The following is a 27,941-nucleotide window of genomic DNA, read 5'->3' on the forward strand; positions in this document are numbered from 1 at the left end:
AAAATCTTGAAAATTGACGGTCCAAAAATACATTATAAAATACACTATTTTCAAAATTTGTAATCTTTTTTTTTTCTCTTGTCCATGCATCTTGATATCGAGATGATAAATTTGAAGATATTTGAGCATCAAAATAACCTAGTGAAATTTTTGAAATAGGCTCAAATTTGTTTGTTTAGACTTTAGAGCTTCGGCTCTATATAAACTTTTCTTTAGTTATTTACTTATTTTGATAAGGCTGCCGCCTTATCAAATCAATTTCCCTCTCTAAAATCGTCAAAGCCGCGCACGTCTCTCTCTCTCTAAAATAAAATCGTCGAACCAGTGCAGGTGTCTCGCTCACTCTCTCTCTCTCTCTAAAATAAAATCGTCGAACCAGTGCAGGTGTCTCGCTCACTCTCTCTCTAAAATCATCGAGGTATGTGGAGATACAGCCTTCTCAGAGCTTCTTCCATTAGAAGCCAATGGCTCAACAGGGCAAACCCCAAAACCCTAGCATCTACCTCTGCATTATCGTCATGCCTTGAGGTATATACAAATCATAGAAAAAATCATGGAAATCCTAGTTTCATGTCAAGAGAATCTCATAGTGTTGCTGAAACCAGTAGTTATGATGGCGGAAACCCTAGTTTTTCTTCAAATGTATCAGATGGCAGTAGCTTTAATGGTGAAACCAGTAAAAATGGCAATGACGGCCATGGAAGCCCTAGATTTTTCTCGGAAGGATTCCATGGCATCAGCATTGAAAATAGTGATGATGAAAGTCCAAAAGTTGGTGGATTTTTTCCAGAAGAATCATGTGGTGATGAAAATCCCGGTAGGACTGATTCTTTCTCAGAAGAATCCCATGTTGATGATGCCTTGGCGGCTGATGATGAAAATCCTAACCCTGATTTTGAATCAAAAGTTGAAACCCGAGATAGTATAGATATCAATACGGAGGAGCTTCAGAGTGTGCTTTCAGTTCTTCAGAGTAGCTTAGAAGGGTCTTTGGAGTCAAAACTAGATGAGATGAATCTCACACTTAGTGACAAATTTGTTGCTATAGTAATAGGTGATCCTCATGTTTTGGGTGAGAATTTGATTGGGTTTTTCAAATGGGCTAACAAGCAGTCTGATTTCTCACCAAGTATCAGGGTTATGAATTCACTGGTTCAAAATATCAGTCAAAAGCGAAGGGAAAGAGATGCACATTCGTTATGGAATTTTATCAAGGAAATTGCAGAAAAGGACCAGAAACTGGTAAACACTGAAATTCTCAATGAACTCATCTGCTTCTTTAGAGCTCTGGGCAAAGCTAAGGCTGGCTTGGAAGTGTTCAAAAAGTTTCGGGATTTTGGATGCGGTTATAATGCAGATTCGTATTTTTCTACTATAGAATTGCTTTGTTGTAGACGCATGTTTGATGATGCTTGGTCTATTTGTGAAGAAATGCTTAATTCAGGCTACTTACCAAGTAGTGCAAAGCTTGGAAAGTTAATGGCTTGTTTTTGTAAAGGGGAGAGGGCTAAAGATGCCCACTTGATTTATTTGATGTCAAAGGAAAAGAAAGAGTTCCCTCCTATTTCTTCTGTGCACTTTCTGATAAGTTCTCTTAGCAAAGTCAATGAAACAGTGAATTTAGCTTCTGAAATATTAGAAGACTACCCCATAGAAGTGCGTAAAAAGGCCATTAAACCCTTTTCTTCAGTAGTTCGAGGGTTGTGTAGGATTGGCGACATGGAAAATGCAAAGATTTTGTTATTCAATATGATAGATGGGGGGCCACCGCCTGGAAATGCAGTGTTTAATTTCATTATAAACGGGTATTCAAAATCAGGAAAGCCAGATGAAGCCATAGAGCTACTGAATCTTATAGAAAACAGGGGGCTTAGGCCTGATGTTTACAGTTACAGTGTGATTATGAGCAGTCTAGTTAGGAGTGGGAGGTTGGACGATGCCTGTAATTTGCTCAATGAAGCTAAGAAAAGACACTCTGTTTTGACTCCTGTTACTTACCATATACTTATACGGGCATATTGTAATGATGGGGATTTTGAGAAGGCTATTTCTTTTCTCGATGAGATGAAAGAAAATGGGGTGCACCCAAATGTCGATGAGTATAATAAGTTGATTCAGTCCCTGTGTCTTAACGCTTTAGATTGGCGAACTGCACAGAAATTGTTAGAAGAGATGACTAAAGCAGGGTTGTATCCTAATGCGATCACACGTAGTTTGATCTCAGCAGTCAAAGAATTAGAAGAAGAGGAATTAGCATCAGGAGGTCACATTGAAGGGCAGGAGATTGCAGAAAGTGGCTGATGAGGTATTCTTTGGTTGATATTTGTAGTTTTTATTTTGAATTAAATGAGAAAAGTAATTGTCTTGATAGTTGCTTTAATAAAAGGAAAAAGTTTATATAAGGATGCTACCTTATAATGTACAACTACGGATGCCCCTCAAAAATCCATCGGAAAAGGTAGTTTTAATGTTGAAAAACCCTTTGTTTGATCATCTCGACATCAAGATGTATGACTATGAAAAATACAAAGATTTTAAGTCTCAGAAATAGTGCATTTTACAACATTTATCTACACCGTCCATTTTCAAGATTTTCATATGTTTATAGATCTACATGATTTTAACCATTTTTGAAATTTAAAATTTTACAATTAGATATAAAAATAGATTTTGAGATAATCCTAACAACATTTTGCATCACAATTATATACCATGATAAATTTGAAGGTGCACCTTACCTCTACAACTACGGATGCATCCGTATGCCAACTGCACCCTTGATAAAATGCATTTTTTTCCATTTGCTTTTATTATCCAGATCATACACTATCATTTCCCATATATTTGTACATGAAATTATTTCTCTTTGTGTCATATCCATAAATATATGGTATGTGTGTACATATGTATGTATGCATGAATGTTTTATATGTACGTACATATATTTAAGTGTGGATTTTTTGTATTTTTAAGTATTTGTATGTGTAATTGAGTCCTTCTGTATGCTCACAGAAACATATAAGGGACACCTATGCTGTTTTGCACGTACCCCTTTTTCCTGAATTTGTTGACCATAATGATGTGAAATTTCAAAATGTTCCTATATGTACGAAAATGGGCTAAAAATTCCTGCTGTATATTTGTATTCTTTCATCACATTCCTCTTTGCATGGCTGATTGCGTTCTAGAGGTGGGGTTATCTCGAGAGAAAGAGTTAGGAAGGGGACATAGGGCAGGATCAGAATAACAGGTGAAGTAGTAGGTTGCCGGTTGGGTCCATGAACCCTGAATTATGCACTAACCGCACTCTGCTTTGCATCACCTCTGCGATAATAGCACATGCTTAGGTATGCAATTCCTCCCACTGGTCATAGCTGATATTTGATCGAGAAGGGACAGAATGAGCTAAGGCACTAAGGTCAGATTCGAAGCCCAAGAGATGACATTTTGGAAATGCTGTTTGATTTACAAGAGGATCCCCCCCCAACTGCTGTCAACCAGTTTTGGGCCTTGTAACAGTGTGCAAGTCTCTGCGGTGGTGAAATCAGAAATATTAATTGGGCCAGCTTGATCTTGATGGTACCTGGCTCGGGGAGGTTACCGCTGGCCTGCCCGACTCATTTGCCTGGGTATGAATTGTAAAAGTTCTGTCCAGTTCCTCAAATAGTCATACATATAATACTCTTTGAGGATTTCTAGATTTCTCGCCTAAAAGTATTACCTTGTCCACAATCTGATCTACTGCATTATCAAATCAGGCCTTTTGGCTTTTGAAGATTTAGCTGCCATGGTTTATCCAATTACACCATATAGTTGCCCTCACTGCTGCCCTTCATACGAAGAGGTTCGCAACAGTATAGGGAGGGGAGAGAAAGGCACAGTGTTGGACCGATTTTGGCATGACACAAGCCCACCCAAAGCAATTGAGTATTGAGGACTGTATCTTTTTGGCATCAGTATAATGTAGGAAAAGTTGTCTATGTTTGCATTCTCTCCCTTGCACATGACACACCAGTTGGGTAGAGGGACCTTGATGCTGTAAATGATCACAAATCAGGACCTTGTTGGAGAGGACCACCCAATTAAAGGCCTGCTCCTTCTATGTTAATTAAGAAAGCCAAGCATGCTGGTTATCTGCCTGGCGTTCACATTAGAATGGCTTAGTGAGGCGTAGAAGGAAGCCATGGTAATGATACTTTCTGGTGGAGATGATTTAATCATCTTGTCCCTGCTTATACGGAGTTTATAGGTGGAGTTTATAGCCTCTGATAGTGAAGCCAAGTCTTGAATCTCTTCATCTGCAAGGTCTCTCCTAAATTTATGGGCCCAAACTAATCGTTCCCCTGATTTCATAGGATTGGTAAACTGGGGCTTCCTAGTCTAGGGTCACTGAGTATAGTCTTGGGTACCGTGACTCTAGAGTAGATCTCCCTAACCATAGGGCTTTCCAAATGCTGACTCTATCTCCATTTCACACTATGTACCTGATGTTTGATCAAAATCAGTGAGCGCGAAGTGAATGCCCTCCAGCTCTCGATGATCTGTCACCTCATATACTCTTAGGAACAATTCTGAATTTTCCGAGCTACGTATTGAGAATCACTGGCTACCAAAGATGATTTTCATGTGTGGCAAAGCACCATCAACACTTGCCCAATATGGCAGTATTACGATTGATCTTTTCTAGCCTTCTTATGCAGAGGCCCCCTTTTTTTTGGACATGCGCACTTGGTCCCTCTTGACTTGACCAAGTGGAACTTGTAGCTGTCACCTGTGCAGGACCACAAGAAGTCCTGCATTACCCTTTGTAGGCAGTTGGCCTCTGAAGTCAGCATTCGGAATAGCAGCATGTGGAATACAGGCATGCATGCCTAGGTTGCTTTAATTAAATTATTAAAGCGATCCTTCCATGGAGGGATATGAGTCTTGTTTTCCGGTCAGCAAGTCTTCTATTAAACATTCTTTACGTGGTGTACCAATGCACAAACGGAAGCTAAGGTACTTGCTGGGTAGGTTGTTGTTAACACTACCAAGCCTCCCGGGTAGCTCTGTCTCTCGGTCTTGTGTAACCCCTACCGGTTTGGTCTTTTCCATGTTGATTTTAGACCCATTGGACACTTCACACAATCTCAAGAAAAGCCACAATTTATCTACCTGCTGTGAGTCCATGACAACAAATACAAGCTTATGGTTGACATATTGCAGTTGGGACATTTTCTGGACCCTTCTACTTGCCTGAAACCCTTAGAGGAGTTATTGGTTGTAATACAAAGTGATGGATTCACTGAAAGTCGTCACCCATGATGGTAAAAAGTCAAGATGATAAAGGGTTTCCTTGACGGAGCTCTCTAGATGACGGGAAGTAGCTGAAAGCCTTGTTGTCTTGATCGAGAAGGTTCGTGTCTATGTGATCGTAGGTCTTCTCCTAATCCAATTTGAGAATCCGTCCAGCCTTTTCGGTTGATGTCTAGCACGTATTATCTCACTTGCTATAAATGCTCCATCTAGGTTCTATCTCTCACATAAAACCCCTTGGGAGGGAGATGACATATTTCAAAGCTCTCTCAGACGAGAAGCCAAGACCTTGGCCAATATTTGGTAAGTTCTGTTCAACAAGCTTATTGGCCTAAAGTCCTTCAACTGTTTAACCACCTCCACCTTAGGTTAGGTATAAGGTTGATGAAAGTGACGTCCAACCCCCAATCTCTTGTGGCCCCATGAAAAAGTCTGCGAATAAAGCAAACCTATCAGGGGCTAAAGAGTCCCAAATTTTTTTGGCAAGGGCCATCGAAAGCCCATTAGGGCTAGGCACATTATCCTGCACCAGCTCTGAGACTGCCTGACAGATTTCTTCTTATGAGAAAGTCATTCAAGTCATTCTGACTGCTGTCATGGCATCTGAAGAAACGGAACAATTGACATCCTCAGCCTCCTCAGGGTCATGGCTGAGAGGTGAGAATGAGCTTTTGAAATAGATTGTGATGGCCGTGGAGACCCTCTCGGGCTCTTATGCAGGTACTTATGCCTGACTATTATAACATTTATACAAATGTGTATATGCTATATTTTCCTACGTCAATAGATACATGCTACACATAGTCTTGCGAATGCATACATACACCTTGTGTGCATAAAGAGTGTATGGATTATTTGTATACCAGTGTATGTATTTTATTTATGTGTGGTTTACATAAGGTTGCCACTTTAAACAATCAATATAAGGCGCACCTCCAAATCTTATTATACGATATAATTTTGGTGTTAAATTTTTTTAGCATGGGCTAAGAATCCGTTTTCATAACTGATTATAAAATTTCAGACTCCAAAAATTGGTTAAAATCAAGTAGATCTATAAACACATGAAAATCATGAAATTGGAAGGTACAGATAATTTGTTGCAAGATGCACTATTTTTGGGAATCAATCTTTTTTTTTCTTTTTCCATATTCATACATCTTGATATCGAGATGATCAATTAGATGATTTCCCAACATCAAAACAACTTTTTTCAATGGATTTCTAAGGTGCATCTTAATTCTACATTTTAAGATTGCAACCTTGTATAATTTTTTCTTTTTTTATAGCAGGTGTATATGCACAGTTCATGGTGTATGCAGTGTTTATAGTGTTAATATCATCCGTTTATAGGCATGTGCAAAGTCAGATGTTTGATATTTGTGTAAGAATATACACAAAACCCACATGTGTCTGCATTTGTATATGCACGCTCATTCTGTATACTCATTCATTTATATATATATATATCTACAAATGTGTTTGCACGTGTTGTTTAAATGCTCTCTTAAAAGAGTTCTGAAAGAGGACATTTTACTAGCACGATTGCAAGGAACTCTTGTTTAAGATACAGAAGTCATTAATCTCGTAATTGTTGCACCTCATGTTTTTTCTTTGCATCTGTTACCATTCCACTGTGATATTAACTTAGGCTCATACCGGTTTTTTTTTTTCTATTCCCTGGCATTGTAGGCTGATCAAGGTTAGTATATGCTTATGGAACTGAATTGGTGAATGGTAGTCACTAATGTGCAAGAAGTTGGAAGTAGTTTTGGAAAAGTAGAAACAACCGTCACTAGAAACAGACTGAATGCTTTGTCACAGCTAAGCATCAATGCAGGGTTGTGGATTTTGAAGTACTGCTCATTGTAACAATCAACAAACGATTTTTGTTCTCTCCGCTAAAATTTTGTAGAGAAGCATTTTAATATTCATTATGTTGCAATGATGTGATCACAGTGCCGGTATAGAGTCCCAAGTTTGATGGTTCAGAAGCAATTCTTCGAACACCCTCTCTTGTTTGAGAATCTGCGTATGACTGTTGAGATTCTGTTGCTGCAATTGTTTGAATTATCTATATCTTAATTTTATTCTTGGATTTTGGTGTTTTGGTGGTACTGTTGCCTTTATCATTGTTTTTCAAGATTTGTTTTTACCCATTTTACTTCTTATTGGTGTATGTTTATATTTTCTTATGTTTACTTGTTATTAACTTGAAACGAGGCTGTTGCACATCTTTGCGTGCACATGTGGGGTGGCTTGTAAATTTGTAGTTCTCCATGAAATTCATTATATATATATGTCACTATTTTTCTCACTGAAGTATGACTCTTAATAGAACAGAATGATGAACCAAGATTCGTGTAGCCAATCCCAATTAATTGTGAAAAGGTTATGATGATAACGACTATTTGAATATCATAAAGAAATTCGAGTATTAAAACTAGCCTAGCCCATGCAAATGCTTGATATACTAAGGACTACATTGAGAGAGAGAGAGATAGAGAAAGAGAGAGAGAGAGAGAGCCTCAAGGTAATATTGGAAAAATAGGGTTTAGGTACATTGGGAACACAGCACCTGTTGTAAGTCCATTATCCCAGTATCCATCTTGGATCCAGTCTATCATCTAGACCATCAGGATCACGGATATTAAAGAAAATTGGATCTTGATCCTTAAAAATGGTTTATTTTGTACATATTTTTTGGACCATTCAATCTAGTACTTCAAATGGATCAGATGTTTGTTGTTTTTGGAGTTTTGAATTCATCGATCTTAGGCGATTTTTGGTACCATAAAGATCAAAAAAGAATTGTAGTCATTCAGGGTGTGTTTTATGTTCTAAATTCCCCCGGTGATTCATAAGTTAGCTGACTCACCCAATATTTTCCACATCATAATAGAACAATTCGAAAAGATTACGAATTAAGGATATTATTCAATTCATGCACACCATGAATTGCCTTTGAAATATATTTACTTGTTGATCATTTTTGAAGAACGAATGGATATGGAAAAGGCAATGGAAGAGGTTAAGGTCCTGTTTGGATGTCCTAGAAGACATATGAGAGTCTCATATTTACTGGGCCTTACGAGCAGTCTTGAAAATAGATGCTCTTATATTGCCAGGGTAACCTATAACAATACTGAAGATTTTGCGGTCGGGGGGAAGAAAGGCTTTTTCTTTTTTTTTATTTAATTATAATTGATAAAATTAGTGTTTTAAAACCTAACAATTTCTGACCTAGATTTTTAGTATGGATGGAAATCAATTTGGATCGAACCATTTTTGGGATGTATGGGTCTTAGACCGTAAAACCTCCTCTCGGAAATATATATATATATATATATAGATCCGTTCGATCTACACTATTTTTTAAACTTTAAATTTTATAACTAGAAATAAAAATATAATTTAAAGCTATCACAAAACTTTCTAATATTGAAATCATATTTCTTGACACTATTGGAAGGTAGGTTCTAATTTGATTGCTTAGATCACCCTTTGTTAAATCCCCACCTATAATACACTTTTTAATTTTTATTTTATACTTTCCAGATGACTATTTGAAACTAATATGCACTAAATCTGCATTGCCATCCAACGATTGGACACATCTTTTAAGTGAATAATTAGTCCAACCATCAGTGGTATTTTGCCAATAGCCGGATGCAATTTATATAGAGCTTAAGCTCTAAACAATCAAATTAGAGCCTACTTTCAAATAGTATCGAAAAATACAATTTTAATACTAGAAATCTTTTTGATAGCCTTAAAATATATTTTTATCTTAATTTATAAAATTCAAAGCTTCAAAAATAGTACAGATCGAAAAATCTTTAAAAATATTGAAAATTGACATTCCAAAAATACGTTTCAAAATACGCTATTTTCAAAACTTGAAATCCATTTTTTTATCATATCCATGCATCATGATATCAAGATGATCAATTTGAGGTTATTTGGGCATCAAAACAACCTCTTGCAGTGAAATTTTTGAAGTTTGAAGTAGGATCTAATTTGATGGTTTAGAGCCTCGGCTCTATATAAATTTTTCCCCCGCCAATATGCATGGTTATATTCCTAGAATTGTGCAATTGAATAGTAGCAACGCCACGACTATATAGGAATTTTCTTCTCATGGCTATAAATTGATTTTCAAACAGAGGTTAAAATCTATTTGCCTACCTAAGTACTTTTTTAAACCAACATGACCTTTGATCAAATAGCTTAGAGTGAGTCAGAAACAGTGTGCCACATTTTCTTATCTAAGCTATAATTTGTACCTATTTAATAAAGTTGAAGTTGTCAGTTCACTCCAAAGTCCAAACCATCTAACCACAATCGCATAATTTGTAGATAAACACAAAAAAAAAAAAAAATCACCCGAAGATTATTGCTCCGGCAAGCATACAGTCCCCCCCATTCGAGCCCGCTATTCGGTGAGAGAGAGAGAGAGCTCATATAATAAACACCCCTGAACTTTAGGAACAAAAAACCTAGACACGAAACACCAACCACTGGTGACCACAAAACCCATCCGAATGTACAATGCCTTGTTAAACAAAATGAAACACGAGAAATCCCATCTTTTTGGATCGGTAGACCATTTCCATTTCCTCGTGCACCCATCGCTCTTTAAGAAAATTCACAATCTTGGGATGAGGCTATTAACCAACCAAGTTAGAGAGGGAAATAACGCGCAGGTAGGCATACACTGTCTCATGAAGATCATATGAAAACCTCAAAGCCAAACCCAAATATGTCATGAAGAGCCATATCCATCTAGAAGAAAAAAAATACAGAGGTGCTCAGAGGACTCGTTCCTTGGCACTACCGAAAAATCTCGAGAGGGGCAAAGGACCATCCTCCTCCGCGCTCTCACTACTTGAATGCTTTCTTCTCGACTTGTGCTTCTTGTCCCTCCTCGATCTCTTGGACCTGTACTTCTCTCTCCTGACTTCTCTCTCATCCTCACTACTGCTTGAGGATTCTGAAGATGAATCAGAAGAACTAGACTCCAAAGACCTCCTCCTTGAATGCTGCAAAAGTAGCTGTGAGGCGAATATTCTGCAGAATATACCACAGAAAAGCACATGAAATATTCTTGTGGAAGAGAAACAATGTGGGAAGTCTTCTTTCATATGTTCTTACAAATTTGCAACCACTCCTGTTCCCATATCCTCTAATAGTTAAAATGATCAACTGCAACTATCACATTTGTCACATTATCTAATTTCACAGCATCATCCGTTTCTTTACTTACACTAACAACAGAAATTTCCCAAAAGATAATGTGACATGCAGGGTTCAGGCTAGGCTTGATGACTAGGGTGTTGATGATCGCAACAGTCCCAAGATCCAGTCTTACTGTTGGACTACTGAAACAATGATAATCTGATAAAGCTTTAACTTCACATGCGACAGGAAAAAGTTAAAATAAACATTCTTGCAACTTACATGTGCACAGATAAGTTAACCCATGTACACTAATTTCAACTGGGACAAACCTCGGGTGTTATTGCAATAAAATACGGAAAAGTATACAATGAAACCATTTATCTTTGGTACAAGGTGATCACAACTAATTTTGACTATTGGATGAAAAATTGGGTGGCGGCATTTATTCCATTGACTAAGCTCAAACTTCGAAAGAAATTTTCTCGAACTTTGTGACACTCAAGCTATCAGATTTCACATTGGATGGTTATAAGTAATTGTAACCTCCTCGTACCGAAGGTAAATGGTCTCATTGTACACATTCCCATAAAATATTTTACACTGATATGCATTCACACACACAAAAGCCCCAATAAATTAAGGAAAAAGTTTATATAAGGTTGCAACCTTACCTCTACAGCTACGGATGCACCTAAAAAATCCATCGAAAAAGTTTGTTTTAATGTTGAAAAACACTTTGATTGATCATCTCGACATCGAGATGTATGACCATGAAAAATAAAAATATTTTAAGTCTCAGAAATAGTGCATTTTACAACATATTATCTACACCGTCCATTTTCAAGATTTTCATATGTTTATAGATCTACTTGATTTTAACCATTTTTTAAATTTAAAATTTTATAATTAGATATAAAAATTGATTTTGAGATAATCCTAAGAACATTTTACATCAAAATTATATACCATGCTAAAATTTGAAGATGCACCTTACCTCTACACCTACGGATGCATCCGTATGCAAACTGCACCCATAAATTAAACATATACATGCGCAAAACTGTGAGCATGTATACCAATAAGAACCCATGTACATAAAAATGTATTTAAGCACCCAAGCTAACACACACAAAGCCACAAAAAATAACCATAAAAATGTATTTAAGCACCCAAGCTGACACACAAAGCCACAAAAAATAACCAACTCAAATGATCTGCAGTTTCTTCTTCTTTTTTTTTGGGTAATTCAGTGGGAAAGACAGGCCCCTACTCGTTTGTTTAAGTAGATTAGGAATTAGATTTTGAAGGGGCTGGTTTATTGGTAGAAATGGAAACCATAATGTGGTGACTAGGTGTGGGGATGCTACTACCACGACCCCAGCCCCATTCCTATGTGCAGGTTCTTCCTTAAACATGCATAAAGCGCACAGGCGAACAAACGAAAAAGCTTCTGCACATTTAATTAAGGAAACAATTTCTATAAGGCCCAGGCTTTATGAAAAGAAGTAAAGACTCACCTCAAGTCCTCATCCGAAGAGTACTTTGGACATTGAAAATCACCATGATGGCTCTAAAATCAATTTCCAACACCAACTATGAAATTTGATGCTCAAAAAATGGTACACAGATCTTGCGGATCATGAACGCTTATTTTTTAGGGCGAAATGGACAGTCTAGATAATGTGTTACAATATACACTATTTTTAGGGCTTAAAATCGTAATTTTTTTTCACAACCATAATGGTCAAGGCCGAGATGATCGATTTGAAGGTTTTCCAATGTCAGAACCACAATTTTCAATGAGCTTTGAGGTGAGACTTTACTTATTTTCATAGGGCTGCAGCCCTATCAAAAAGTTTCTTTAATTAATAGGGGTGACAACCCAACAGGCTAGAGTTGGCCTGAGCATGGACCAAGAGCCTAGACGCTAGGACCGAGCCTCACACAGGCTGAGGAAGGCCTGACACCATTCCTTTGCCAAACTGCAGATCCTGGATTTGGTGTAGCCTGGCCCAGGAGGTGCTTCAGACTGGGTGAGGCTTATTAATTCTAAAAAATTTCCCCTCGAAAAATTGGCAAGCTCGAATTTGTGTCTTTCTAGTCCCTTATTGTTATAAGGGTAAATTCAGACTCGATCTCATTTCTACAAACCAATTCAGTTTAAAAAGTATATTACTCATATGAGCCCCCTAGATTTTTTTGAGCAGTGAGTGCAGCATATAATAAACTAAACTAGCTTATAAATCTTTCCAGACCTTAACCATTTCTTGCCCTTTTTTTCTCTCTTTTCTGCTTCCGATATTTTTTTCCATGTCCTTCAGTAGAAAGAGTATAATCCTTGACTCCCTCTCCACTGAATGTTCTCAAAGGGATCATCCATCCCTTATCACAGCAATCTGATGTAGCAGAGCAACTGACCTGTGCCTTTGAAGAGTAGCATTGATTTAAGAGGTATTCTACATTGATCAGAATTCACAACTCCAGCCTAGAGGTTTCATTGATTCGCAAGTGAGGACTGAGAGAAAAATCAGAATAATGGGGAATCTAGGGTTACATACGATTTGAGGGAGACATTAGACAATTGGGGAACCTAGGAAGTTATGGTTGTCAGATTTGAGGAAGGAATCAGAAACTGGGGTGTGTGTGCCATGTTGAGGCACTCCAGCATTTGATCGTTAAGCATTAAGAAATAATAGTTGATCTTTGGGGTTTCAATGTTGGTTGAATAGTAAAACTACAAAACCAGAGTTCTGTTCTACCCAATTGTTCTGAGACCAAAAAAAATTAAAACGAACAAGAATATATGGAGAAAAACCAATTGATTTTTGTTTGTGAATTTGGCTCCCATGTGGCCTTTTTGATCCATGCATCCAAACTTCCAAAGATAATTGAGCCAATCCAGATGTGAGTATTTTCTTTATTTGAAGATGCTAAAAATGGAGAAAATAAGGAGTTCCATTAGTGATTTTGACTCATCAATCTAAATCGGTCTAAAGAAATCGTGTTTTACCAGAAGTTCTCCATGGTACAAATCTCAATCCATCCATCATCATCATCCAAACCTTATCCCAATGATTTGGGGTCAGCCACCTGAATCATGTTCCTTTATTCTTATCTATCAAGGGTCATACGCTCAATAAGACCAAAAGTCGCCATATCTTTTTTTTTTTTTTTTGATGCTGTTAACTGTAAAAGTTACCATATCTTTTATCACCACTTCTATCCATGTCCTTTTGAGCTTTCCCCTTGCCCTTTTAGAGCCTTCCACTTGAACCAAATCGCACTTCTAAACTATGCTGTATCAGGCCAGCCAACCAAAATCTACTTCCCTCATCTTATTGCCTCTTGAAGCCACACCTAAGTTCCGTTATATATTTTTATTCCGAATTCTATCCTTTATTGTTTTGCCGCTCATCCATCTCAACATCTGCATCTCTGCTATTCAAAAATATTATTTACAAGTGAAAAAGGTACTTTATGGTCAAAAGTGGGGCAAAGTGGCAGTAATGAAGTGATTAAAACTAGAAGTTTACCTCTTTATTTATTTTTTGGTAGTGCAGGGTACACCAGATTTGGACTTGAGATGCAAAGACTTATAGGTAGAAATGTGTGGACATTAAATATGTGTGTGTGTGTTGTAATAATGGCCTGTCAGGTGCAAAGAGCCAGTCCAGGGCTCAGCCCTAACAGCAGTTGAGCCCGAGTTCTCAGGCCTGAGCCTGGGATGCAACCTAATATAGGTGGCCAAACCCCATCTAAATCAGGCCATGTCACTCGGCCGATTGGCCCATTGCCACCCCTAATTTATCAAGGGTTGGGGCTTAATCGACATCAAACTTGCTGGAATGACATTCCCAGCTGAAACACCTCCTGAAACCTTATCCGTAGGACCTTCGTCACACACTGGGGCTTCCAACTTCCAAATAACCTTCATCCTCATGACCCCTAACACTCACCAAGGCTTCCAATTCATTATAGCCAAATACAAGTCAACAGGATCTCCTACTTTTTCAAACCCAAGGTTTTAGCCAAATTTTCATCGATTTTGCCCCATCCCCGGTAAACATCAACAATTCAACCAACTCTTAAACAAATATCACCCCCTAACAATAACTTACAAAGCAAAATGCATTAGTTTGAGATGTTAAAACCTCTCCACAATAAAATTGGACACCATACAATCCAAGAAACCCCAATAAAACATAAGAGGTAGGGCTTTTTCACAAACATCTTATAAGCCCTTAAATTCCTAAATGATGCTTGGGCTCTGCTACATAAGAGCTCCATCATGCATGATTTGCATCACTTCTTTTTGACAAGGATAAATTAGAAACAGCTAGTTGATAAAACACAAATCTTTAACCTAAGGAACAATGTCTTCATCAAATCTAGGATCGATTGTGCACTAGACCATTTTATCCACACGAGTCAGTGTCAAGGATTTCAAGTGTAAAATTCCTCCGTTCAACATAGACTCCAGAGAAAACTAGGACAAAAGATCCACAACATCTTCCCACAACAATACCCTGTTATCCTTGTAAAATAAACTGAAAAGACCAGTGGGGTTTGCCACGTTCACTTTTCTATCTTCAAGAGCTCTTCAAAGTCCATGTTGTTGTGGCCCATTGAAACTAGCCATAAAGCCTCTGAGTGAACCCTATGATAGTAACATGAACCTTCCCTACTTTTAGGAAAGAAGCCATGTCCACTTCAAAAGAATGGAAAAATCAACGCTGCAATAGAAGATTCACAATCATATAAAAGACCAGCATCTTCCAATCTCTTATAGCTGGCAGCCTCGTCATTATTTACTGCATTATGATATTCTCCTAATATGGGTGATCATCCACTCGAGGAACATGTCCCATGATCCCCCAGTGGGATTGCAGTCCAGCTGCGATCCCATGTTGGCGAAAGCACGAGCTTGTTTCAATAGGGGCAGGTCAACAAGTCAGACAACCATGTTCTTTATTAAAAATTTTAAAGGAAATACGAAATAAATGCATGTCGATTAAAAAAAATCAATAAGTGAATGTCAAACAGATAAAAACAACGAATTCATATCCATCCAAAAGAGGAAAGCAATAAATGCATATCAATAAGAAAAAAAAAAGAAATAATTTATTCAAATCCATGTACCATAAACTTTTCAAAGGGAAAAAAATTCTTAAATATGCATCAATCCAAATAGAAAATTTTAAATACAGTGCTACCAAATCGTGATTAATGTAGGGAATGGAAGGTCCAACTTAGGTCACAATTGGATATGGGAAAATGATTGGTTATCTTTTTGAAAAATGTTTATAAGAGAGAGAATGATCTCTCTCCCATCTCTCTGTCTTCTTCTATCTCTATGTTTCTATAATTATTTGCTTCGTCTACCGCATGCTTTATATTTCTATTCTTTAATTAAAACAAAGCTATGTGAAGAAAATGGCAGGACTTATATATGATTTGACCAGAACATATACAATGCAAGATCAAATAAATATCTAGTATATAATTGTGAGGGTGCATATATGATAAGATTCAAGTAAATAAACAAAAGTTATTACTCTCAAATTTTATTTGAGCAAGGCTAATTTGTAAGCATAATAAATATATTTTAATATACTAATTTTGCATCCAAGTATTATTTAGAATGCTATTAACATTTTATTCTCCATTTTTCAATATTTATGATACAGGCACTGCCAACCTAGGGACCTCCTAGCGAGCAACAATCCCCAGCTCTTGCTCCCACTTCCGCTCCTGCACCTGCCTACAACATCTACAGCTTATCTCAATGTAGCATTTTTTGATAATGTCGTTTCAATATATACCTCAGAAGTTAAACACAGCTTTCAGTTGTTTCACCCTACCTTCCTGGTACCTATGCGGTCAAAAACCTACACGTCATTCCTTATGTCCCATAAAATGGCAGAGAAAAATTGTCTCGCGAGTCATGATGGCTTGCCTGGTGAACTTTGATAATTATTTCCCCATTCAAGAGAAACAAAGAAGCGATCTAGTTGTGCCATAATAGAACTTCATTCAACTCTCGTCCAATGCCCACAAAGGAAAGTGAACAAGTGAATGTGATTAAACTAGACATGAGATATGGGTAGCCCATCGTTCTAAGTAATACAATAGAACCATTAGCGCCCCCCATCTGCCCTTTGTTTATTCCACGTGTTCCACATCATCAAATAGCCATCAATCAGCTACCAACCGTGCATAACAAAAACCTATCTTACTAGCCATCTCAAAGACCTTCCAAATTGGTTATCCAACTTCTTCTTCCTCCACAAGGACAACATGCCAAATCATACAAATATCTAAAAGGAATATATCAGCTTTTAGTCGATATGGCATGGGTGTCTAGGTGTTGCCTGGTTCACCAAGTTCACTTCTTGCACAATAGTATATTATTAGCTTTGTTCATGCTCATTTAGTCACTTCAAAATAACTTAGTAGAAGATCAACCAGTCAATGATCATAACGCACATAAACATAAAGCAGCTCTAGTGAAGTTGAATCAATTCAAGTTCTGAATGCTTCTCAGATTTGCGCATGCATCCTTCCATTCTGCATGTACAACCTCAACAACAGCACCCATGGAGTAAATGCATAAAATATAGAAAACCTCTAAAATCAAAACTAATTGTATGGGGTTAAGGCTCTTGGCTCAGATTCAGGGGTTTCGATAAAGGGCCACAGCATGGCATCCAACTTCTGAATCCCAGCTAGATAACCCAATTAATATTCTTGATAACCCAAATAATATTCTTATAGAAATGAGTGAAAAACAGCATTGCCAATAACAACAGCAGCAACACGAAAGCAAGCATTGGTGTACAACATCAAGTTTTAGCAATAGAAGAAACCTTTCTCTTCTTGCTGCCTTTTTTCCTTGAATCCCTCTCCCTTTTCTCTGCATCCACAAGATCATCTCAGCATGGACGCAACTAAAGGACAACAAAGCAATGTAACTAAAGCACAATAAACGCAGAATAGACTTTCACATCCCACTACCCACCCTTCTTGAGATTGGACTTCTTATGTGAGTGATTCCGCCCATGAGCTAGTTTGCTTGCCCTTTCAGCATCTAACTGTGCTCTGTACTCTTTCATCATTCTATCTTTATCAGCCTCTAGCTCACCTTTTTTCGCTTCATCTTCCTGGGAATCATGAAATGGTAAAGAATGCTTTGAAATGGTTCTAATAGTTAGAACTGCAAAGTATTTAAAAGAAACAATCATGCAAGATGTGTCAATTACTAAAAGAACACCATTTCTCCTCTAAACTAAGCAGAACATTTCTTAGATTCAAAAAGAGCTGTACATGTATTTGTTTCTAAGAGACGATGAACAGAAACAAGGAGCCATTATCCTAATGGAAATTTCTCAAATCTCAGTACTGGTCCAGGTTCACAACCATAAAATATAAATTATCGTTAAGCAAAGAGTTATAAAAGTATCCTGCAAGTCAAACATGAAAAAAGCAATTCTAATGATATTCTGTACAATTGCTCCTTTATTCCAGGCTTCCCCAAATTATACAAGAGAGCCATTTGAAAAGCTATATTCTCATAATCCAGACTATACTTTCAGAAAGATGTTCATTATAGACCACTAAAAACCAGGGAACAGTTCTTGCCAACTAACAGTCAAGAAAAAACACCTGGAAAGCAAGTACCAGTTTTCCATTCACAATAAAACAGCCCTTTAAAACCCCTTATTTTATCAGCAACCGAAACTTTATTGAAATGTTAACATTGTACATCAGAGTTTACCGAGTTGGGCGAGTCCAAAGGACTTGTCGCTTGGTCTCCACAGGTTTCCAATCCTGGAATGGCCTCCAACTTGGAGGATAGGCGCTATATGTACAGTGTTCGGGTAAATACTCAAGAGACTAGCCCGAGCACTGTACAACTCGGGCTGACTTGCCTGAGTTTTGCAGTACGCGGATGCCCAAGCACCACATATGAACTCAGTTAAAAAGGGGGGCAGATGTCAGCCCCCTTCTTATTCACCATTTTTGAGATTTGAGAGCCTAGAGAGACCAATTTGAGCTGCAATTTCATCCATAAACCCATTTTTGAATGATCTATCCAGTGGATACATTAAATTTGAGGAAAAGAAACAATGTGGGGTTGGACAGTTTTGCCTGATATTGAAAAGTTGTGATTTTTTCACAATGGTTGGTCAATCTGCAATAAAATTCGTTCCCTAAGCCTAGTTTTGGGAAAGCCTGACCTGGCCTTGGATGAGTTCACAAAAGATGTGCCTCCTTCCTATCTCCCCTTGAAAAACCCTATTATTTTCCTAGTATTTGTTCCCTTGAAATATCCCACAGAGTGGCCATGATGCACACCTACCACAATAACCTAGCCTTGTTGAAATTAAAATGGCTAATGATGGTAGCATAACCCAAGACAACCCAAAAAGGTCAAGAGTGAAAGACCACATGACCCCCACAAAGGATGCAACAGATAAATAGGTGGTACACCGACTTGGGCTTCTCCCAACGCATGACACATGTTAGGAATCTGCAACACCTATGTTAAAGATGGTCAATAGTAATGATACACTCTTGGCATGCTGATTGCTGACCAACAAAACGCCAACATCCTCGTCAGATCATGATCCTCCGAACCAGATAGCAGGGAGGATATCTATCAGATATCCCCAGAAGGGCCATATAGAAAGACCTTGAAGAGAAGCATCTGAGCTACCTCAAGATCAAAACGGCCTATCAACTCCCTGCTGTGGTATACACACGCTTGAGTCCTCATAAGAGTTGAAAATTCCTCAATCTCAAACGTGAGGTTCCTTCTTAAGTATGGGCACCAAAACACTTGACCTCCTACTCTCTAAAAGCACTTCGCAACACATGCATCTGGAGCATCTCCACATAAAGTGGCGAAGGATAATCCTAGGGGTCTCCCCATACCAACCTGAATGCCAAAAGCTGGCGAGCTCCATCTCCCACTCAGTATCTCACGAACTTGTTAGAATCATTTTGCACACCTTTTATCACCTCCGAAGTCATTCAGTCCTTGAAACCCATTTACCAAATACCCTGGAACATCATGCCATAATATAGGGAAATTAACAGAAATATACCTTAATTTTCGTCTAATTTGAAAAAAACCTTTAACTTTCATAAACGTCGTCCACACCTTGTTTCCTCGTTTTTGGCAGTTTTTTCACCAAAATAGCCATCACGGTAGTCGTATTACCATAATAACTACCGCATTACAGTACTTTAAGTATCGTAAGGACCAGGGTACGTATTACGGTACGCTACATACTGTAATGACCAAGCTAAGCATTACGGTACTTTAAAGACCGTAATGCTATTAGAAATTTGAGCATTACTATCTTTAAAGTATCGTAATGCTTAGCCTAATCATTACGGTACTTAAAGTATTGTAATTCTTAGCCTGGTAATTACGATACTTAAAGTGCTGTAATGTGGTAGTCATTATAGTAATACGACTACCGTGAAGGCTATTTTGGTAAAAAAATGCCAAAATTAAGAAAAAAAAGTGTGGACGAGATTTATGAAAGTTGAAGGTGTTTTTCCAATTAGGTAAAAATTAAGGTATATTTCTGATAATTCCCCAATAATATAATCCGCAGCCCAAAAATTGCAGCATCTAAAACAATTGAACGCCTCTAGTTCCTATCTTTTGTCAATTCATATTGATCTGAGAATTTTATTTGGAAATAATGAACACTTCATGCCATCCTTTTATGCAATAGATAAATGGAGGAAGAGCACTAAACATTTTCCTTGGAAATAATGAACCATGGCATGCCCATAAGTTTTCAAAACAACCAAGAGCATGCCCCAATGTATCAAGAGACACCATAATAGCAATATCATCTCTCTATTCATTTTATAAAACAATAATAGGAGAAAGAGAAGGAAATCAGCTACACCTCCTGTTGCTTTTGGTCCAATGCTGTAAGAAGGATGAGTTTCATGAGAAAAACAAGCACCCTAATGAGAGTCATTCCGAGCAAGTGGTGGATTAAGCAGCTGTTGTTATGTGTTATACTAGTACTTAATCAACAGCACAAATTCGGAAAGGATACTCATCAGTTAGAGTATAATTACTGAACCAAAAACCAATTGAAGGATACCATTTCAGCCAGTAAAATAGGCAATTGGATATCCTATCTACCTCTAATTGGACACGGGGTAGCTTCCCCACCCCCCACCCCTTGGGTTTTCCCACCAAGGATTTCATATAAATATAAGGGTTGCTCAAAATCTCATTCAGGTCCATTTTATTCTCTCTTTTTCTTTTGAAATGTTATTTAGGTTCTTTTTTCTTTCCTTTATTTGGTGGTGGTGGTGATAATCATGGGCAGGGGGAATAAGGAAGGACTGGTAAGGATTTCTGATCCAAGACGCATTAACCAAAGGTCAAAGGCGCCATAGAATTTTCATTGTTTACCCCAAATTAATAAAGGGGATCCTTGGAAAACCATTAATGGATTTAAAAAACCTTAATTTTATTTCTTGTAAACAAGTTACTACATTTTTCTTTTTTTCTTTCTGTTTTTCTTTTTTGAAACTTGTTAAAGGGGATTCTCATTTTTCTTTTGCTAAATTATTTTACTAGTTTTCAACTTCTAAGGTTTAAGTGGGTCTCATGAAATAAGTGAACTTGTTGGTAGACAGTCGTTCCAAACTTGGGGTTACTAGCCATGCATTTATGTTCTCGAGATTTGAGCTGCCACAGTCCCTATGCCTCTTTAAAAGTTCTGTTTCTAATTCAATGAGAAAGTAACACTATCAGAAAAAGGAAACAGATAATAGACACCTTTACCTTGTAGGTTACCTAATAGTATGGAGAATCCTCAGTATAGCTCCCACAAGAAGTCAGCAATTAGAAAACCATTCCAGTGTTTATAAGGTCAGTTGGATCTTGCTCCAAACCCATTACTGGTTCAATTAATCCCACTTAAAATAAGAGTTCATGGTTCATATTTCATAATGAATGCATGCACTATACCACCAACTTTTTAGCTGTGATTATATATCTGTACTACCAACAAGATATGTTAATATCTCTTTTGGCACGCAATATTGTGTTCTTGTGTTTACTAAGAGAAAGGGATTACTCTCTAACAACCTAGCTTATACATCTTACAAGTGGTATCCCAGGAGAGACCACAATACAAATGAGAGGATCATCACACAATACTGAAAGAGACCTACGAGCCACCATTCTGAAATAGAAGGAAAGAATATTACAGGGGACATTCCCCAGTGAGATTGTGCAATAAACAAATTCTATTTAAAATCAATCATCTTTCTGTGCTCCCCTTCTTATTCCGAACCTAAAATGAATATGGGAAAATTACATCCCAGGCAGTAGGGGGAACGCAAAGCAAGAAGAGTTGATTATATTTAAGAAGAAAACGTAGTATGAAACTCCCCTGCTTGAGTACTTGTATAAAGGAGATTTTCTCTCTTGAGAACAATTGGCTTCATGCAACTGAATGACATATTATTGCTATCAGATTTCTGTACATATATAAGCACCAGTTCTCAAAAGCCAAAGTCCCCAAGTACATCACGTGGTAACCATAAGAGCTCCCAGTATCCTATCTTATCAAGTAAATGTCCATCAAAGGGTGTCAACAAATTTTCTATTTTTGAGAAGTTGACTTGGTATGTATTTACTTTGAAGGGTTCAAATCACCAAGAACTACTAGTATATGCCATGCATGATATTGACTCCAGCAATAACAAGGAGGAGGTATCATTTTTAACATATAGTTGAAGATAAAGCTAAGGGTTGTTTGGTACGCATGAAAGTTAAACACAAAATATTTACAGGAAAAGTATTTATATATGCAAACAACTTACAGGAAAGAAATTACTCAAGCATACTTTTTTTCATGTTTGGTAAACACATTTGGAAACAGGCTGAGAGCGAGAACACAACAAACTTGAAATTTTGAGACAGTTTCTCTCTCTGAAATTTTTGAAATAGTTTTAACTCCCTAAAATTTTAAATTTGATATAGTTTCTCCATCCAAAAATTTTGAGATGGTTTCTCACTCTAAAACATAATTTTTGAGATATTTTGATATAGTTTCTCTCTTTAACTTTTTAAGTAGTTTCTCACTCTAAAATTTGATATAGTTTCTCTCTCTAAAATTTTAAGATACTTTCTCTCTAAAATTTTAAGATACTTTCTCTCTAAAACTTAAAATTTGAGATACTTTTTCTCTAAAAATTTTGAGATAGTTTCTCTCTCTCAAAATTTTCAGGTAGCTTCTCTCTCAAATATTTAATATAGTTTCTCTCACTGAAAATTTAAGATATTTTCTCTATCTAAAACATAAAAATTTGAGACAGGTTCTCTCTCTAAAAACATTGAGATAGTTTCTCTCTATAAAAATTTTCGTGTAGTTTCTTCTCTCCATGAATTTTGGTATAGTTTCTCTCTAAAATTTTAAGATACTTTCTCTCTCTAAAACTTAAAATTTGAAATAGTTTCTCTCTCTAATTCGTGGGGGTATTTTGGCAAAATTAATTGTATTTGATAAAGTGGACGGCTCCAGTGTGTGAAATAAGGCCGCAGAAGTATTTCTGCACCTCAAGAGGTGGGGTTCTATTTTCACATAAACTGCTCCAATTGTGGTAAAAAAAATTTCCATGGAAAAATTTTCATTTGTATTTGTCGCATACCAAACATGCGAACGTAATTTTCAGATGAAAAAATATTATTATTTTTTGAATAAAGGTTAACTCAGATGAAAAAATATTATCATGCAAACATTTTCATACCTACCAAAAGTGCCCTAGAAGTTCTTGAAATCAATATATCACAGACTTCATAAAAAACAAAATCAATATAACAGAGAATAATAATCTCGAGAAGATCAAACCAAGTAACAAATGTAAATAGGTGACAGGTCAATCAACAGGGAAACTGCATTCTTTTAACATTTTCCTACAATGATCCAGAAGCATTACCTTTTGCTTTCTCTTGAATTCTTCCCAAGTTATTGTATGAGAAGTTTTCAGACTTGCCAAACGAGCCGCATGCCACTCTGGTGAATGAAAAGAACCATCCATCTGTGACTGTCCTCGTCAGTAACTTTCCATGGACGGAAATCGTCAACTAACTAACAGAAATGACTAAAAGATGCTATCTATGACCTCTAGAGCTCACATCCAACTACATTAGCTACAGCTGGATGGACACAACATGAAAGCCAAAGAAATTATAAAGTATTAAAAAATTGGTATCAGAAAATCATATTAAGACTACGTGTATCCCATATAACCACAAAATCATCATCAATCAATGCAAACAACAGTCCAATCAAATTGTACATAGAGAAGATGTTGCACCACATTTGAAGACGAGGCATATTATCCTCTAATGCTTGTTAAGAGGCCAAAAAGGTTGTAGAGTGCAGCCTTACATGTAGTATATATTCCATGCAGGATCCAATAATTCTTCTTGCAATTGTTTGTAGGCCTCCTGACTGATCCTTTAACTAGAAGTCTCATGGTTATTTTGATTCTGTGTTTGGTTCCCAAAAGAGGATGCCTACGCCAAAGATGTGGCCATAGATAACTTTGGGATGTTAAGGAAATCCAGCAGGAATTTTCAGAAGCTATTGAAATACGGTTGTCTTTTGAACAGAGTTTGATATATTTAAACTATATGAAAAAAATGTAGTTTCAAGCATCTGAAGTTACTTGAAATGTGATCTATATATTGTCTCCATGACAACTGTTATGGAAATTGAAGCTTAATAATTATTATACTTGAAGTACCAACTCAAGTTTATGCATAACACTATTGTTATTGTCATTTGTTTTGAGTCAAATAGGTTGGAACAAAAACGGAAAAGTAATGGAAAAGAATGCAATAGAAGAACTAACCTCTTTACTTGTTTTTTGATATTTAAACCTTATCCATTACTTAAAGAAGAATTATTTTCGGCAAATGAAGAAAGAACTGTCTTTCCTGCAAAAGGAGAACACAGTTTTCTATAGTTGCTGATCAATCACCTTTCCAATTCCTTGTCGCAAATAAATATATTTTCTACATGTAGAAAATGATCTGGTCTTTTCCATTTAACATATTATTGTTAAAAAGAAAATGATATGGCCTCACCATCAGGAAAAGAAAAATATGTAGGCTCACTTGAAGTGTATTCTGTTTCTATTCATGCCTAAAATCTAGTTTTAATTTTCAGTTTTCTGTTTTTTTGGTTTCATTCAACTGGATCACCTTGTTTCCAGAAACAATACAAACTTAGTGAAATTTAAGACTTAATGAGTGTGTAATAATGATGAAGCCAGCTACGCTGATTTGACCTGTGCTTTAATACTTTTGTTTAAAAAGATTTAGAGTCTTGAAGTTTTACTAGGCTTCAGAGTCTTAAGAGTTTACGTAGGATTCTGTTGACATTTTTCCTACCTTTTTTCTGAATGTAACCTTGTTGTTTCCTTTTTTTTATAATATTTGAATAGCAGACCCTTCTAAGGTTTTCAAGTGAAACCGCTTTCAATGTCAAGGAGCCCAATTAGAAACAGTATAAAATCTTGCGATCCATAAGAAAGGCTTCTCTGTTTCCTCAGTAGAGACAATTGCCTACAAGCCTTTTGAAAGTCCTTCAAACGAGTCAAATACCAAAAGATATTGAACCCAAGGCTATATAATATGTTCCGAACTCACACTACCATTGGGTCCTGGATGAGCTGCTATTGCAATTATGCCTTAGGGATCCCTCTGGCTTTCATTCTTGTGAGGGCCCATGGGGTCCTAATTCCAAGCATTGGAGTGGGATGTCGAGCAACCAACTTTTTATTCATGTACCATGTCCTCAACTCATTGACAAAATCGAAGAAAAATAATAAGAAAATCACGATATGACCCATTAGTTTTTACATTAGTAGCATGAGATATTCAAATTAAGTTGGCATATTACTCAAATTGATCATTAGTCAGCAAAGATAAAAATATGCCAATTGTATTTTTTTATAGATAACATATTCTGGAATTGAAAGAAAGTAGAAATGGCGGCTTTTCTGACCTATTAATCATGTGGAAGAGAGAGAATCGAAATCACTTCCCCTACTCAATAAGTTCAATTTTTATGCATTTTTCAGAAGAAATTCCAAAAAAAAATTGTGATTTTTGAACTTCAAAGCTGACCACTAACACCGCATCACAACATACCTTCAAATTTGATTGCGACTTCAATATTAACCAAACTATTGAAAACCCCAATTCCCCCAAACCCTAGTTTAACTATGCATGAACAAATCCATCCTATCACAAATCTCTAAATAAATAAAAAACCCTAAAAATCAAATGCAGACAAACATTGAATCGGCTAGAGTAAATTTAAGAAACACGTTGGAAAAATCAAAACATTCAAAAGCAAAAGCAAAAGCAAAAACAAAAACAAAAAGAAGGAAATGGTATGAAAGGGTACAAACCATTCCATCTTCAACCTCCTCTGGAACACCAGAAGTTGAGCCCATCCTCGCCCTCTGCATGGCCTTGTATGCCTGATTTTTCCCCATTTTTTACAAATCAGAGAAACAACACTAAATTGAAGCAGAAAAATGGGGGCTTCGATAGCAGAGGAATTGTTCAGGGATTTTTTGACGAATTTAGAGGAAATATTCGGTGTTGCATAGAATCTTCTCACGCCAATCGGTGGTGAAGCGGGGCTCCAGATTCATCTGAAGCATCAATGGAGTCGTGCGCGTGCGCGTGCGCGTGCAAGTGCGAGTGCGAGTGCGGCAGTCAACGTGCAGAAGTTAGGGTTTCTGCAAATCCATGAAGAGAGAGAGATCGAGGAGCTCGTAAAAATTAATGCTCTAAACGAGCTCGTAAAAATAAGGGAAAATTATATAAATATCTATTTTATTTTATGTTATTATGAAAATATTTAATAATTTATATTATTACATTTATGTTCATTTTTTAACTTCATAAAAATTATTTTTTAAAAAAAGACTTACCTATTTTTTGATTTTTCAAAAACTTAGATAATAATTTTTCAAAAACCAAAATACACCTAGGTTTTTTAAAAACCAAATTTATTAAAAAGGCAAAGTTTATATAAGGTTGTTACCTTAAAATGTAGAATCATTAGATGCACCCCAAAAATCTATCCAAAATATTGTTTTAATGTTGAAAAAACCCTCTAACCGATCATCTCGACATCGACATACATGACTATTAAAAAACAAGTTTTTGACTCTTGAAAATAATACATTTTGTAACACATTATCGATACTATCCATTTTCAAGATTTTTATATATTTATAGATCTACTTGATTTTAACTATTTTTTAAATTTAAAATTTTCTAAGGTATAAAAATATATTTTAAAATAATACTAAATTTTTTTTACAACAAAATTATATGTTATAATAAAATTTTAAAGTTTCTTTAAGGTTGCAACCTCATAAAAACAGCGCCCTTTATAAAAATATGGCCAAAACATGAGAAGTATGTTTCTCTCAACTAAAACAAATAGAGCAATCCCCTAAATCTCAAAGCTTCTCTCTCCTTCTCCCATGAACACTAGTCCCCCAATATCAAAGCCTCTCTTTCTTCTCCTCTCATGGCCAATACAGAAAGAGTGGTTCTCATTGAATTTAGCATCTTTTTCAATTTTATGTTAGAACTATGAAAAATATATAATAATAAAATAAAATAAAGAAAAAACTCTGGCACATTGTTATAAGAAAGCCCTGTAATATTCTACCTTGCTATTGAACTTCCAGCTCTCTAACCAGCCCCACATATATCTTGTGGAATGCCTTAGTCAATGTGTAGCGTATATAAACTGCCAAGGATATTCCTACATCTTTCTTAAATTCTTTCTTTTATCTCTTTCTTATTTATATCATTTACAATTTTTCTCCCTACTATTTCTATTTCTCTTCCTCTTTATTAAAATCCCTCTTCCATTTATTTTCTTAAAATCTATCATCTCTTCCTTATTTATATCATCTACGTTTTCACTAAAAAATTCTCCCTCTCAAATGTCTCTCTCTTATTTATATAATCTATTTTTCTAAAATCTTTTTACATTTTATTTATCATAACTCTCTCCTTTCCTACATTTAACCATTTCTCTCCCCCCCTCTCTCTCTCTTCTCTATCTTGCACTAGTTGTAATTAATGCTTTTAAATGTGATCACTTCAAAAAACATATAATAAAAAAACTCATTATTTCTCTATCACTACCACGTTAACTCTTTTTTTAATGTGCTAGTGTTTTTTATTTTCTCTAACTTGCACTACTCGTAATTAATTGCAATTAATACTTATATGTGACAACTCCCATCTTAAATATCTTTCATAATATCCCCTTATTTCACTCATCTCTTTTTCCTTTAGGGGCTGTTTTGATACATGGAAATATATTGTCTGTAAAATATATTACATGCGTAATACATTACTGATTACT

At 36.4% G+C, this 27,941-nt stretch overlaps 2 protein-coding genes across 4 annotated transcripts; one reads left to right on the forward strand and one right to left on the reverse strand.

Annotated features, from left to right (window-relative positions):
- Nucleotides 1-304: 304 nt before the first annotated feature.
- LOC18448692 (Tetratricopeptide repeat (TPR)-like superfamily protein) lies at nucleotides 305-7,404 on the forward strand. The gene is made up of 2 exons (XM_006858753.4): nucleotides 305-2,305; nucleotides 6,988-7,404. Exon 1 carries the CDS (start codon nucleotides 421-423, stop codon nucleotides 2,299-2,301), a length of 1,881 nt encoding a protein of 626 aa, XP_006858815.1. The 5' UTR covers nucleotides 305-420; the 3' UTR covers nucleotides 2,302-2,305; nucleotides 6,988-7,404.
- Nucleotides 7,405-9,885: 2,481 nt separating this feature from the next.
- Nucleotides 9,886-26,316, reverse strand: LOC18448690 (stress response protein). Of its 3 annotated transcripts, none has more exons than XM_020676260.2 (5): nucleotides 25,951-26,316; nucleotides 23,464-23,540; nucleotides 17,495-17,636; nucleotides 17,343-17,389; nucleotides 9,886-10,337 (listed from the first exon to the last, which is right to left on the reverse strand). In XM_020676260.2, the coding sequence occupies exons 3-5, from the start codon at nucleotides 17,589-17,591 to the stop codon at nucleotides 10,107-10,109; spliced, it is 375 nt and encodes a 124-aa protein (XP_020531919.1). In that variant the 5' UTR covers nucleotides 17,592-17,636; nucleotides 23,464-23,540; nucleotides 25,951-26,316; the 3' UTR covers nucleotides 9,886-10,106. The 3 variants fall into 3 exon arrangements, with proteins under 3 accessions (XP_020531919.1, XP_011628720.1, XP_011628721.1); XM_011630418.3 differs by having other exon boundaries at nucleotides 23,464-23,565; XM_011630419.3 differs by having other exon boundaries at nucleotides 9,886-10,365; nucleotides 23,464-23,565.
- Nucleotides 26,317-27,941: the final 1,625 nt, after the last annotated feature.

The sequence above is a fragment of the Amborella trichopoda genome, chromosome 6, assembly GCF_054954075.1.
Source record: "Amborella trichopoda isolate Santa Cruz 75 chromosome 6, AtrichopodaSantaCruz75HAP2 v2.0, whole genome shotgun sequence".
Lineage (NCBI taxonomy): Eukaryota > Viridiplantae > Streptophyta > Magnoliopsida > Amborellales > Amborellaceae > Amborella > Amborella trichopoda.

Coding starts and splice junctions, on each gene's coding strand:
- LOC18448690 (XM_011630418.3), bottom strand. CDS start 26,037: ATGGGGAAAAATCAGGCATACAAGGCCATGCAGAGGGCGAGGATGGGC. Junction 17,637..23,463: donor AATTCAAGAGAAAGCAAAAG/GTAATGCTTCTG, acceptor CATGATTCCCAG/GAAGATGAAGCGAAAAAAGG. Junction 10,338..17,342: donor AAGGCAGCAAGAAGAGAAAG/GTTTCTTCTATT, acceptor CTACTTTTGCAG/CATTCAAGGAGGAGGTCTTT.
- LOC18448692 (XM_006858753.4), top strand. CDS start 421: ATGTGGAGATACAGCCTTCTCAGAGCTTCTTCCATTAGAAGCCAATGG.